The sequence below is a fragment of the Apodemus sylvaticus genome, chromosome 7, assembly GCF_947179515.1.
Source record: "Apodemus sylvaticus chromosome 7, mApoSyl1.1, whole genome shotgun sequence".
NCBI lineage: Eukaryota > Metazoa > Chordata > Mammalia > Rodentia > Muridae > Apodemus > Apodemus sylvaticus.
In genome coordinates, this window is record NC_067478.1 from 24,579,734 (window position 1) to 24,595,062 (window position 15,329).

Genomic DNA, 15,329 nt, shown 5'->3' on the forward strand with positions numbered 1-15,329 from the left:
TTTGGCAGCTAAAGGACTAAAATTATCACTAATGTCCTAAAAGCCAAAATTATTGTGTGCATATCTCAAAGGATTTCTGTCCACTAAATTTATTAAAAACAAAAGGCTTTTGCTTATGGCCACACATCTCATATGAACAAATAATACATGCTGTTACTTGATGCCTCTTGTATACTGTATGAACATGAATGTGTGCATATGTGGAGGCCAGTGTGGGGGGGACATTAAATGTTTTGGTCTGTCACTTTCTACTATAGTGTCTCTCACTAAGCCTTGAACTTGGCTGGTGGCCAGCTAACTCTGGCAATCCTACTATATCTATAGCAATCTGCCCACCTACCACCCCTGATAGCACTTTAGAAATAACCATGACCACACTGCAGGGTTCTGGGGACTTAAATGCTTACATAGCCTTACTCACTGAGCCATCTTGCAGGCTTTATCTTGGGTCTTAAAAGAAAGAATACAGCAACTGTTGTTTACAGATACTGAAAAGAGAGACCTGAAGAAATAGCTCAGGGTTAAGAGCACATTATTCCTCTGCTCTTAAAGTGGACCCAAGTTCTGTATCCAGGACCCATGTCAGCTCACAACTGCCTGAAACTCCAGCTGCAGAGGGGATTCGATGCCTCCAGTCTCTATAAAAACCATATGCATACCTCCCTCCACACACAAATAGCCAGAAACAATAAAAATAAACCTTAAAAATAACTAAGGAAAACAGCTGGAAATGGCACTTTCCAACATGTGTACTGCTAACACCAGCTAAGTAAAAAGCTCAAACATCTGTTAAATGAGAAGGAAAATGCTGTATGCCAAACTTTCCTGGAGAATGATAAAATTGATAAAGCTTTAATAACAAAGATACTTGACAGTCCTTATTCTGGACTCTGTCTTATTCTATTTTTCAGTTATTTAACCAAACTTTAAAAAGGTATTTTTAACTACATGTTCTTAGGTGTGTTCGGGGGATAGGGTGGAGTGAGGGATACGATATGTTCAAGTAAGTGTAGGTGCCTGCAGAGTCCAGAATAGAGAGTTGGATTTCCTGGAGCTGCCTGATGTAGGTGCTGGGAATTGAACTCAGGTTCTTTAGAAAAGAAGATACTTTCTTAACCACTGAGCCATCTCCCCAATCCCACCAAACAATCTTTTTAAAGTCATAATTTTCATATTTGTACACGTAGCACTCCTTTGAATGTACTTTGAAAATTAGTGACCTAAAATATTTTCAGTTTACCTGTTTTTCAATCATGAGTCTGTTTGGTAGAAGGCTAGAATCCTGGGCTTTAGAAGCTGCAGGAGACAGCGGTTCTTTTGTAGAATCTGAAGTAGAGATCGGCAGTAGAAATATTTGAGTTTCCTAGATGACAAAAGAAAAAAGTGCAACAGCAGTTACAAGAGGTCTGGGTAAAGCTCAGGTGGCAATGTATTTGTCTATCACATGGACAGTGCTGTGTGCATTCTCTAGGCTGCATAAAACCAGTTTGCTGCTACTCGCCTACACTCCCAGGCTCAGGAGGAGTCAGCAAGAGGAACACAACGGCAGAGTCATTCCCAGACTGTATACACACACACACACTCGCTGAGACAAACAAAACACTCACATTCTCAGGCATGGTTTACCGTCCTGAGTGCCTCTTTCTGTGACCTCCCCCTGCCCACTGCTCTCAAGAATAGAAGGGAGGAATTGTGACTTCCCCCTGCCCACTGCTCTCAAGAATAGCAGCCAGCAGCAACCTGACCACCCACTTCCTGAAGAACAAGAAGGATCAGTTTCCAGCCTTTAGGGGAAGGGCTTGGTTGCCTTTCTTTCTTGGGAGAGAGGCATTATAAAGATGGAGACTTGAACCAAAAGCCATGTGTTTTGTGTCTCTCCATGTAATTTCTCTTGCAGCCTGTTCCTTACCCATCTTTCCTTCCAGAGAACCCACGATTAAGATGTGTGAGCTGGCCTCTACATATGGCGCCCAGCGTGGGGCATAACTGGAAACGGAGAGGCAAATGAGGTATGTTTGTCTGGATTTAGGAGCTCCAAGGAAAAAGAAAAGGAAAAAGTTTATGTATCGGGCATGGTAAGCAACAGGGTATTAATTTAGCACTAATAATGTCATTTATTTCTAAAGAATGTTGCTGCAGAAGTGTGTAAAGATACAGGCTAGACTGACTCAGTATGTAGGCCCTGCACTGAGATCAGCTAGGATGTAAAGACAACATGGAACAGGGAATTAATTTAGTTAGGCATTTATCTGCAGTCTAAGAACTGCACCAGGCAAGAGAAATAGGGCATAAATTATAAAACAAAATAAAAACAGTAAAAAACAAAAAACAAAATATTTCTAGGAACATAAAAGAAAAAAGGAAAATGGATTTGGTTACCTTGCAGGTGCACTTTAATCTTCGGTACACCGATTGTCCACATGTACGTTTATCTGTGTTTTATGTGAATGAGTGTTTGTCTCATGTTAAAAATAAAAATTGATTAAAATTCTGTCTGCTGGGGCCTTGCGCAGGCAGACAGCAGGCTAATTCAAAGCCTCGTGCAGCAGCGGGTTAATCCCAGCACTTGGGAGGCAGAGCGCAGGGAATGAGTCCAGAACTCTGTGGGCCACAGGCAGGTTGCCCAGGTGGCTCACATCAAGGCGCAGGGCACAGGCCGATAATGGCGGCGGCTAGAATGAACCCATAACTCTGCGGGTGGCCCAGGCGGCGCCAATGGCGGCACGGCTAAAAGGAGCCCAATATTCTGCAGGCCCTAGGCCGATGACCCCGGCCACTGGCTGTGGCAGAGCACAGCGTGACTTGGCCTTAGCGGGCGGCCCTGGTCCTGTGTACTGTGGCCGTCGGGATCGTGGGCCTGAGGACTTTTTCTGCTGGACAACCGAAGAGAGGTGTCTCCCCTCTGCTTTGTCACTGCGTGCCCGCTGCGCTGGCCCGTGAGTTTTCCAAGCAGCTAGAGGTGGAGCGTGAAAGCCACAAATGGCAGCTGCGGTGGCAGAGCACAAAGCAGCATGGACGGCCTCAATGGCCAGCCTGGGTCAGCGGCTATGACTCTGGACTGGAGCCAAGTGGCCTCTGGGCATGGCCTGAGGAACTTAGTTTTTCTGCGGGACAACAGGATAGAAGTGTCTCCCCTGCTGCTGGCCGCCGGTTTTCCAAGAGGCCCCTAGCATCCCTTACATGAGGAGTGTTTTGTCTTTGCTTCAATAAAAGAAGCTGAGATCTTACATTTTTTAATATATTTTATTTTTAGAAATCTCTTTTGTTTTATAAAAATATTTGTTTATAAAAATGTTTTGTTTATAGAGAAACAGGCCTTTGCTTATAGGTTTTTTAAATTTTTTAAATAAATAATTCTCAAAGGTTATTAAAATAAGTTAATTGGCTAAGACATCTCTTTAAGTTTGCCACAGGAGAACTATTGATATGGTGTTAAAATGTTATAGAGATACTTTAAATAAATGTTTTAAGTGCCTAATAAAACATTTATTCCTTGCTTCAAGCAGCAATCAAATTAATTATTATTAATGGTTGATCTATTACATGGCAAGCCTTTTTAGGCAAAATTAATATTTGTTATCCAAAAAATAAGTTGTTGCAATTTACTTTGTATTTCTATATATAAATCCCATAAATTATACATCAACTATGGGACTAAAGTTTATATAACGTCTATTCCTTTAAGTTTTCCCTGCTTCAGCACTTGGGTGCTATAGCAACTATTTTGAAGATGTTAAAAATCAATCTTTTAATAATAGTAAATATATATAAAGTTCATGGTTTACAATTGCTTAAAATTGTTCTATTTTTAATACTGCTAATTCTTAATTTTTACAATTGTCTATACAAATATAATTCAAATTTCAAAGGATATGTTCTCTAAATTACTATCCTTTAGATATTTATATGCTAACCCAAAGGCTAGAGAGGTAGCCATGGGTGCTGAGAGCTAGACTCTTGTATTTTATGTTTGTAAGCCTGGAGAGATGGCTCAGCTGCTAAAAGCTAGGTCCTCATTCATGGAGCATGAGAGCTCGAATCCCAGCGACCACATGGTGGCTCACAACCACCTGTGCTGAGATCTAACGCCCTCTTCTGGTGTGAATGAAGACAACTACAATATACTTATTTATAATTTAATCTTTAAAAAGGGGCCTGGACAGGACCCCTTGGGTCAGGGCACATAAAGTTTGTATCCCAAAGAGGCTATATAGAAACATTCAGATGTACAAGCACATTTATTATTTGTATCATCAAAAAGGTAATGGCTTAAAAAATAATTTTATATTTTTATGTACATCAAATTATAAAGATTTGTTCTTGATGTCCTCAATTTCTACTTCTACCACATAATGGTGTTGATTCTAGAGGACTTAATTAACTTTTACAGATAAATGATACTCATATTTCTAATTTAAAAATCAAAATATGTACATATAACTATGATTCATTTTGGGGCATTCTAGTTGCAACCGCTCTAGCAAAAGGCAACTGAGAATGCTATGTTTATTTTCTATAGTTACATAGTTATTGCCTATGTTATGGTATATGCTTGGTGTTCCAACTTAGATTAGAACAAACATTAGAACTGGCCACTTAATAAATAAAGGCTATTCATTTGAGATATCTTTGACAATTTGATTCTTTATTATCCTCAAAAGATGAGGTAATATAAAACATTTTTACAAAACAAAACAATATCTTAAAAAAGAAAAACAGAGGAGAAATGGTATCCCTGGTGCATATCATTTGAATTATGCATATATATTTTTAAGAAAATTTTAAAATTTGGATGCCAAGGAAATCCTTGCTAAATGTTTATGGCTTCCTATCACTAGGCATGCTAATGCCTAGATGAGATAGAAGAATTCACTTATTGGCATTGCTGTTGTCCTTAAGATAGATTAATAATGTTTCTTAGATATACATAAGGTTGTATTTCCTAATATGATCTTTATAGCCTCTGCATAAAAATAGTCTTGATTTTCATAGATGGCTCTTCTGAAGGAAGAGCTAGATATCTTATTTGTAATCAACAGGTGGTTATAGAAACACCTGGGCTCAGCTCAGTTAGCAGAGCTGACAATGATATTAAATGTTTTTCAACCTATAAATTATACTTTTAATCCTTTTACAATTAGCTTGTATGTTGCAAAATTTGTTCTTTATTGGAAACCTATGGCATGTTTAATTTTAATATGCCATCAGGATCTTTGTTTTCACTATTGTAAAACAATGTCCTAACTGCCTTTCCTTATCTCCAGCTCCCCATTTAGGGGGTTATCTATGTGGCCTTATGCCCTATCATTTTTGACAAATGGATGTAACTCGCTATACAAAAATTGGAAAAAAGATTTCTTTTCACTTCTCTACATTCGAGAGAAGCCTCTAAATGTAATCAATCATTGTTCACAAGTTTTTATACCAAGGGATTGCCATGGTTAAGTGGCAGGACTCTTTAACCAATACATGGAACGATCCAGACCCTGTTTTATTATGGAAAAGATGTTCTATTTATATTTTCTCTCAAAAATAAGATGAAGCCCAATGGCTGCCAGAAAGATTGATATGGTAGGTAAATAGAGACCCTAAATCATCTGGTAAGTATGACTAATTCAATAATGTTCTTAAGCCTACTTCTCCCATATTGGGAAGGTAGGCTGCTTTTCCTCTAGCCATTAATTTGCAAGCCAGGTTTTATTCCTGAGCCACTAATTTACAACCAAATTAAATACCATGGGCCCTCCAGAGAAACAGTCCAAACAGTTTTTCCTTTTAATCTCTTATTTTGTGTTTCAAGCAGATATCTTTCAGGTACAGCACTCGAAGGTGGGCTGCTACAGCAATGGCTTCCAGGACTCGAAGATGGGCGGCTATGAAAGCCAACCAACTCATATTTACAGGGCATTTACTTTACCAGTGGATCTCCACAAATGGAGCTGCATAGAACTCAGATCTATGCGTGTTTGTGAATTAAAACAAACATGGGCACCAGTTATGAGGTGCGAGGCGAGGCACTGCAAGGGAAAAAGGAAATGTCCTGCTTCTGAGTTTCCCTGAAAGTAAGCCTGGCTGCATAGGGGTCGACGTTGAGAGACTGTCCTTTAAAATAATAAGGCAGTCTATTTCCCCTCCCCTGAAAAGGACGTCAATTAATATTTAAGGGGGTCGAGGCCTCTGCTTTCCCTCACTGGTCAACGCCCATCGTCTTTTGACGAATATAGTTATCCACTGGTTTTTCTTAAAATTAAAAAAAAGGAGGAATTGTGACCTCCCCCTGCCCACTGCTCTCAATAATAGCAGCCAGCAACCTGACCACCCACCTCCTGAAGAACAAGAAGAACCGGTTTCCAGCTTTTAGGGGAGAAGCTTGGTCTGCCTTTGTTTCTTGGGAGAGAGGCACTATTGATTAAAGATGGAGACTTGAACCAAAAGCCATGTGTTTTGTGTCTCTCCATGTAACTTCTCTTGCAGCCTGTTCCTTACCCATCTTTCCTTCCAGAGAACCCACAATTAAGATGGGTGAGCTGGCCTCTACATCTTTCCTTCTTAACCCTCATGCTTAGAATATCTAAGATGGGCATGGTGACACACTTTTAATCCCAGCATTTGGGAAGCAGAAGCAGGTGGATCTGAGTTCAAGGACTGCCTGGTCAGAACAAACAAAATCTGTATTTAAAATGTCTTTTAGTAATTTGCCCCCAAAATATATAAATTTAAAAGAAAATACTATTCTTCCAGGCAATGGTGGCACACACTTTTGATCCCAGCACTTGGGAGGCAGGCAGGTCTCTAAGTTTGAGGCCAACTTGATCTACAGAGCAAACTCCAGGACAGCCAGGGCTACAGAAAAACCTTGTCTCAAAAAACAAAAAACAAAACAAAAAATCTACTTCTACTATTCCTATAGGGAAAAATCAGGCTATGCTTATGTAAATATTTACTTCCTAGATAACATGCTTGTATAAGAGTTGAATAAATCCTATCTTACACTATTCTCTAGAATACATTCTAGGTTTTTCATATAAAGAATTGAGAGAAATAACTGTTTAAAAGAATATATATATAAACACACACATACAAGAGAGAGAGGGGAGGGAGAGAGAAGGAAGAGGAGGAGGAAGAGGAGGAGAAATGCATCACAGGGTCTCTGCATGTTGCACTGACTGTCTGGACTTTACTATTTAGACCAGGGTGGCCTTGAACTCAGAGAGCACCTGCCTCTGCCTCTAAGTACTAGAATGTACAGGTTTGTGCCACCATGCCTAGTCCAAGATATTTTGAAAAGATTGTGAGGTTACTGAACTGTTAGCATTTAGGAGTTTATATTGAAAAATCTAAAAGGACTTTGTCTAATCCACAGATTTTAAACAATCAGTTCACTGGACTACAAGGAGAGACCAAAAACTTTGAAGCCAGGAACAAGAATTTCTGTTTGGCCCCCCCCCCCACCCCCCCCACGCACACAAAGTCAGTTTACTTGCAATATAAGACTACTATTCTGGGGGAAAAGAAATCCTTGATTTCTTTGATATGTACATAAAACTTTCCAGGGGCTGAAAAAATCATATTCATTAGCATCATAGAATCTGAATATTACTTAAAACTAACTCCCTAGCTAGCATGAACATGGAAAGGGAGAGTTGACTAAGTCAGGAAAGATCCCTGAGCAGGAGCAGCAGTTACAAAGAGCAGCAAACCAACCAAGCATATGTCAAGGAGGAAGGAGGTAGTGATACTGTCGCTCCTAGGAAGAACTGTTCCAGGTTCCCAGATAGTATATAAACCAGATACTGTAGATCTGTTGAGAAATCTGTCATTCAAGAGAAGTAGGCTAGAAGTGTAGCTAGCTTGGCATTGACCTTCAAGGCTTGAGTCTTGGAAACTTATTTAGGGGTGGTGAGGAAATGAAGGACAGACACAGAGCTCCACATGCAATGCTGCTGGAATCTGGTGGGGCTCTCTAGCTCCACCATTACAACCTGGAGCCTCAGCAGGTATTAGGTTCAGCACTGGGGAAGGCTTGGCTCTACGTAAGCATTCTCAGGCTGTAAGGATACAGAAGAAAGTCCCAGTTCCTAATCAGTTACAAACTGACCAATCTTTGCTGATCCAGCATTGTGACTCCTGACTCCTGAGGAAAACTTCAGCCTGACCCATGTGGTTAACATTGCTGCCTATTTCCCATGGGCCAACTGGTCTCCAAATCCTCAACAGGCCTTGTTCATATCAAAACATACATTCACTCAGGATTTCCTCCACTCCCCGGCACAGACAAAGCCCTGGGTTGTGTCCTTACCACTGCATAAGTGGGGTACAGATGGTAAATGTCTATAAACCCAGCACTAAGGAGGTACAGGCAGGAGAAACAGAGTCCAGGATTAGCTACATAGCAAGAGACCCAGTCTAATAAGAGATTATAATAACATAAAGGCCAAAAACTACTTTTCTTCTATAGACATTTAATAAAACTCAAGAGCTGAGAAAATGAATACAAAATACAGAAGTCACTCCAACTTAAAGTTGTGCCTTAGAAGAGCTTAACTCTCAAGGTAAGTGTGGACAAGAAGAAACGGCTCTCCATTAACCCACACTCTGGCTTCCCTCTTCTAGACTATTCCATCACTCAAGATATACTGAATAAATAGTACTTCCAAGCACTATTGGCAGAAGCAAATGAGATCCTCTCTGAGGGCCTGGAATGGTTAACATTAAAAAAAAAAAGTTTCCCAGCAACCACAGGATGGTTCACAACCATCTGTAATGAGGATCCAATGCCCTCTTCTGGTGTGTCTGAAGACAGTGACAGTATCTTCACTGAATAAATAAATCTTTAAAAAGAAAAAAAGAACTTTAAAAAAGAAAAATGTCGAGCCGGGCGTGGTGGCGCACACCTATAATCCCAGCACTTGGGAGGCAGTGGCAGGCAGATTTCTGAGTTCGAGGCCAGTCTGGTCTACAGAGTGAGTTCCAGGACAGCCAGGACTACACAGAGAAAGAAACTCTGTCTTGAAAAACCAAAAAGAAAGAAAGAAAGAAAGAAAGAGAGAGAGAGAGAGAGAGAGAGAGAGAGAGAGAGAGAGAGAGAAGGAAAGAAAGAAAGAAAGAAAGAAAGAAAGAAAGAAAGAAAGAAAGAAAGAAAGAAAGAAAGAAAGAAAGAAAGAAAGAAAGGAAAGAAAAGAAAGAAAGAGAAAGAAAGAAAGAAAAAAGAAAAGAAAGAAGAAAGAAAGAAAGAAACTTTCCAAGACAACCAAAGCATACAAGGAGTAAGATGTGAAAGTGCCTTTAGGCTTAGAGCTGTAATCCCAGCACTCAGAAGACTGAGGCAGGAGGATCACAAGTTTGGGGTTTCCCTGGGTTTAGCAAAGGTTTCTATTGCTGTGATAAAAAACCTTGACCAAAACCAACTGGCGGAAGAAAGGATTTATTTCATCTTACAGCTTCCCACATGGTCCATCACTGCAGAGAGTCAGGGCAGGAACCCAAGCCCAAGCCATGGAGGAGGGCTTGCTCTTTCTGCCTTGCTCAACACCCTTGCTCATGCACTCCAGGACCACAGGGGTGCCCCCCCCCCCATGGGCTAGGCCCTCCCACATCTGTCATTAAAAAATGCCTCCACAGGCCTATTGACAGGCCAATTTTAAGGAGGCATTTTCTCAACTAGTTTCCTCTTCTCAAGTAATTCTAATTTTTGTCAAGTTGGCAAAAGCTAAGCAAACAAAGAAAAACAGCCCGGTGGTGGTGGTGGTGGTGTACGCCTTTATTCCAAGCACTTGAAAAGCAGAGGCAGGCGGATTTCTGAGTTCGAGGCCAGTCTGGTCTACAGTGAGTTCCAGGACAGCCAGGGCTACACAGAGAAATCCTGTCTCGAAAAAACCAACAACAACAACAACAAACAAACAAACAAAACAAAACAAACCCCCAACTAGGACAGCTACATAATGAGTTCCAGAACCAACCTGGACTAAAGATAAATATCTAGAAAAAAAAAAGAAAGAAAAAAAAAAAAGAAAACAAAAAGAAAAAGCTGCATAAACAGACACAAAGAAAACAAAAATAATCTACAAAGAGACTTCTGATTCGGTAATTATTAAGCATATATAATAAAAACTATGTCCACAATGCTCAACATTTAATCATTTCTCTTAGAGACAGACACTCACAATATATCCCATGTTAGCCTTATGCTGGAATCCTGCTTCAGCCACCTCAGAATCGGGATGATAGGTAAGTACCATTTAGTAATTTACTTTATGCTGGCATGTTTCCTCAGGAAGAGAATCAACTAGAGAGGTGTAAAATATTGTCAATGACACCAGAGAATTGAGCACACTTGTGACTTAAAATTTATTTAAAAGATTTTTCTTTGCTGATGGAGGTATAGTCCATGATAGAGTGCTTAACATTTATGAATCCTGAGTTCAATCTACACATTCACATACACATACACAAGGGGTTGGGGGAGGGAGATCCAAGTCTAAACAATTAGGTGACATGATATATTAGGTCCTTGCCTTGTTCTTGAGAAAAGAGCTGACAAATGAAAGGTAAGGATGAAAGGCTTCAGCTCACTGTTCAAGGGTTCAAACCACAGTGACTACAGCAGGAGCCTGAGGACAGGAAACCTGTTATTTAGTCCAGGATCACAGCCCATGGAAATGTACCAACCATAGCAAAAGTAATCTAATAGAGGTCACTCCACACTCTACCCATAGGCTTGTCTCCTAAGCAATTCTAGTTCCTGTTGAGTTGACAATATTAACTATCACAAATGGGGATAGCTTTTAGTAATTGTAATGAAAAAATAATCAAAACATGAGAAATGGAGAAATCCAAAGTGGAAGGAACCTTGCTGACTTTATTCAGGGGTCCTACAGATACTCATGTGGGGGTTGGCCCATTCCTCAATGTGTTACTTAAGAACTGCATTGCTGGGGCTAAAGACATGGCTCACCTGGCAGAAGCCTGGCTCTCCCAGAGGACCTCACAGCACCCTCGTTAGGCAGCTTGCAGCTTCCTGAAACTCCAAGGAGTTGACTTTTGGCCTACAGAACTAACTCTGTGGCTAAGAGCATTTGTTGCTCTTCCAGAGGACCCAAATTCAGATCTCAGCAGCCTCATCCCACAGCACACAAACTGCCTCTAACTCCAACCTGAGATACAATATCCTGTTCCGGTCTCCTCTGACACCCACAATTCTATGTATACATACGCACACACACACACAAATAAGACAAATCTTGCCTGTGATGGTAGCACACACCTTTAATCCCAGTAGCCAGGAAACAGAGGCAGAGGTAGGTAGATCTCAGTGAGTTTGAGGTCAGCCTGATCTATATAGTGAATTCTAGAACTACATAGGTAAACTCTGTATCAAAAAAAAAAAAAAAATAGCCAGCAGTGGGGGTGCACCTCTTTAGTCCCAAAGCTTGGGAGGCAGAAACTGGAAAATCTCTGAGTTGGAGGCCAATATGATCTACAGAGCGAATTCCAGGACAGCCAGGAAGGCAGGGAGGGATACACAGAAAAACCATGTCTCAAAAAAAAAAAAAAAATTACTGAGTGGATAGATTCCCACTAGTCAAAAATACGGCAATCTCAGTTTTAACAATGATGATCACTGTAATCAACTAAAACCCAGCAAATATGTCTGCATCTATCATAATGTTTCTTTAATGAAAGAAAAACAAATGTCTTCAGACGATCAAGAACAAGGACTGGGAATGTAGCTCAGAGGCACAGTGCTTGCCTAGAAAGTGCAAGATTCTGGGTGTAATCCCTAGCATTGCAACATGACTGGTAAAAAAAAAAAAATCAACTCACCATTGTGAAATCAGTAAATAAAATCAATGTCTAGCCTGACTTTCCCACATGAAGGAAGTATACAGACTCATGCTTGTAAACATACAAAGCTTCTGCAAGAAGATCAGAAGTTCAAGGTCATCCTCAGCTACATAGTGAGTTCAAGGCCAGCAGGGACTACAGAAGACCCTATCTGTAAGAAAGAAAAAGAAGAAAAAGAGAAACATCAAGAAAGAGAGAGATAGAAGGAGGGAGGGAAGGAAGGAGGAAGGGGGAAAAGAGAAAAAAGAACAGAGAAGAGAAGAAGAAAGTTGGCCAGGGCGATGGTGGTCCATGCCTTTAATCCCCGCATTCGGGAGGCTGGGGTTCATTTTTATGCCCACCTGAGCTGTCTTCAGGACAATCATGCTACTGGGAGTATTCCGTAATCATTCTGAAGAACTGTTCCAGTTGCAAAGACAACACTATAACCACTAATCTGTCAAAGCTTCAATCCCTTCCCCAAATAGGCCTTTCTAAATAACAGCAGCTTCAGAAAGCATCTGAGACTGCTGCACTCCAGGCAAGGAGCGCATGGCCAACTCTGATTCCGATCACCCTGCAGCTATTCTTACTCAGAATGGGAGCGGGAGCACCTTTCAGAGGCTGCAAAGGAGCTGTGGTTGGCATAACATAACACATGACCCATGAATGGTTCCCAGTCGAGGAAGATGGTTGCCACATGTAAGGTGGTGATCAGTGGAACCAGAAACCATGCAGCTGTGGGTATATAGCTTCTTTCCCTGTTGCTGTAATAAAATACTTTGACAAAAGCAATCTTACCTGCTGACAAGATGGTTCAGTGAGTTAAGCCACTTGAGGCCAAGCCTGACAACCGTGACAAGCCTGAGTCCGTGAACCAGGACACAGAAGGTAGAAGGAAAGAACCAATTTGTCCGACCAAGTTGTCCTCTGAGCTCCACATGTGCAGTGGCATAAGCATGCTGACACACACAACAAACAAATGTATTCTTATCTAATTGCTTTTTAGATTTTGGTTTTGTGTTTTTTGAGACAGAGTCTTACTATGTAACACCCTGGCCTGCCTTTGTCTCCTGAGTCCTGGGATTAAAGATGTGAGATAACTGTGAAATGTTTTTAGAAGCAATTTATCAATGGGTGTGATGGGGTACACATTTAATCCCAACATCTGGGAAACAGGAGCAGGCAGGTCTCTGTGAGTTTGAGGTGAGCCTGTTACTTAGCAAGTTCTGGGGCAGCTATCTACACAGTGAAGACCCTTTCTCAAAAACAACTTGAGAGAGTAAGCCCATTATCAGAAATCAGGACTGAATGCAAAGATGCTACTGAGCTCCCTTCTCCACGTGCATAGAGCAGCATCCTCTCCAGGGAGTGGTGCCGCCCAGCCATTGCTCTTCCCATTTTGTTGAGTATAACTCAGACAGTTCCCCACAGACATGCCAGAAGCCAGCCTCCCAGGTGATTCTATGTGCCAAGTTAACAACACTAACCATCACAACTGGTAAAATTATAGTCTATACCTGTCTTAGTCAGGGTTTCTATTCCTGCACACACATCATGACCAAGAAGCAAGTTGGGGAGGAAAGGGTTTATTGAGCTTACACTTCCACGTTGCAGTTCATCACAAAAGAAGTCAGGACTGGAACTCAAGCAGGTCAGGAAGCAGGAGCTGATGCAGAGGCCATGGAAGGATGTTTCTTACTGGCTTGCTTCCCCTGGCTTGCTTAGCCTGCTCTCTTATAGAACCCAAGAGCACCAGCCCAAAGGTGGAACCACTCACAAGGGGTCCTCACCACTTGATCACTAATTGAGAAAATGCCCCACAGCTGGATCTCATGGAGGCACTTCCCCAACTGAAACTCCTTTCTCTGTGATAACTCCAGCCTGTGTCAAGTTGACACACGAAACTAGCCAGTACAATACCCAACAAACCAGGCCCCTCTCCTAGCTACATAAGCAAGCCACTTCCCACTTCTCCAGGTCAGTCAGGAGGCTTCTTTCCTAAGAGCTAACATCACTCCCAAGCCCCATGTTGCAATATTAGGCTCAATAAAGTCTTCTCCCAAATGATCTCTTGCCTACTTCTTGTAGACGTCATTAAACTGGATGCACAAAGATGAGACAAAAATCCCCAAACTTCTAGCCCTGGCAGAGATAACCAAAACATTTCTGAAAGCCACCAAGAGCGAAGACAACAGGAGTCAGTGAAAAGACACAAAGATTCCTCTCACACCACTGAAAGCCAGGGGCGTGATACAAAAAACTCTAACTCTAGGAAGCAGATGAAGAGTTCCAGAGAACAACCCAGAGCAGAAAGAGCAAGATGCTAAAACCACAGAAGACGGTGGTGTACTGCAAAAGCCAATGTGTCAAAGTTCAGGGTCTATGAAGAATCGAAGGCAGACGCTGAGGCCAGGACACAAGTCCCAGGAGCTGGGAGAGTCCAAGACCACAGTAAAAGCGCCACAGCTCAAGAGCTTAACTGTAGCTGCCCTGCTCAGTGTTGGCGTTCCAATGGTGGAGCCTTAAGCCCCTAGTCCCCAAGGCTTAGGGTCCAGGCTTCAACACTAAGGGAAGTGCTACTTGCCTATCCAAGATTTCTATAAAAGCAAAAAAGCTCACAGCCAGCAACTGGGGACAGGCTTGTCAAATCTTAACAGCAAAAAAATGTTAAAGCAATACTCACCAAAAGAAAGCTAGGATAGGTAACTACACTGTAACTACTCTGTAACTACACTGCCTAGGGATGCTGACATACACTCAGGGAATACTAATGCTTCTGGCTTTAGTATCATGAATAAAAAAGGAATTACAGTACTTACCTCACAGAAGCACTGAAAGACTAGAAGACTCAATACACACAGAGCACAAAGTAGTGCATACCTCAAGGACAGAGTTGCCATCTATATAACTTCGTTAAAATTCAGTTTTCTTACTAAGTTTAAACTATTAAGACTGACAGATTTATCAGGTAGACAAAAACATATAACATCATTTAGCACAATAACCAATAAAATTTATTTATGATCTCTCAATTGGAAAAAACATGTCATCTATTATATTGGACATACCTCAGTCATAGTGATTCCTCTGTAGTTTACACCTGTCGTTCAAGTTAATCTCAATAAAATGATCACCCAATGAGTCTCATGTCCGAAACTGGATCTTGATCTAGGTTTCAAAAAGATACAAGCCAAACTTGAAATGTTCAGCCTGTCACTAAAAATGGCCGAGTTATTCACAAGGCAGGCATCTATAGTACAGAAAGCCACAGTCTGAAAAACTGCAACAAGAATGGCTTTTCCTCAAATGCCCCCCCTTTCTTGTCCCCTTGTCCATTCTATTGCTTTATTAAAATGTGCTGGATATTCGAATCTATCATTCTGATATGTGGCTTCAAGGGTAGCTATCCTTGCTTGCAAGTGTATTTTATTCAAGTAAAAGCAGGAAGCACAGGTCTTACACCTGTGATCAAGCCATCTCCCCTGTAACTCCCAAGTAGTTTT

At 41.3% G+C, this 15,329-nt stretch overlaps 1 protein-coding gene across 5 annotated transcripts in view; it reads right to left on the reverse strand.

Moving 5' to 3' along the window:
• Cep70 (centrosomal protein 70) overlaps nucleotides 1-15,329 on the reverse strand; it is a 55,794-nt gene that overhangs the window by 38,806 nt on the left and 1,659 nt on the right. For 3 of the 5 annotated variants that reach the window (XM_052187560.1, XM_052187563.1, XM_052187564.1), the window contains exons 1-2: nucleotides 10,164-10,256; nucleotides 1,241-1,363 (exon numbers count right to left, since the gene is read on the reverse strand). In XM_052187560.1, the coding sequence (XP_052043520.1) occupies nucleotides 1,241-1,363; nucleotides 10,164-10,238 (198 nt within the window). In that variant the 5' untranslated portion in view covers nucleotides 10,239-10,256. Of the gene's footprint in view, nucleotides 1-1,240; nucleotides 1,364-10,163; nucleotides 10,257-14,894; nucleotides 14,995-15,329 lie in introns of those variants that run through there. The other 2 variants (XM_052187561.1, XM_052187562.1) reach the window with 1 other exon arrangement.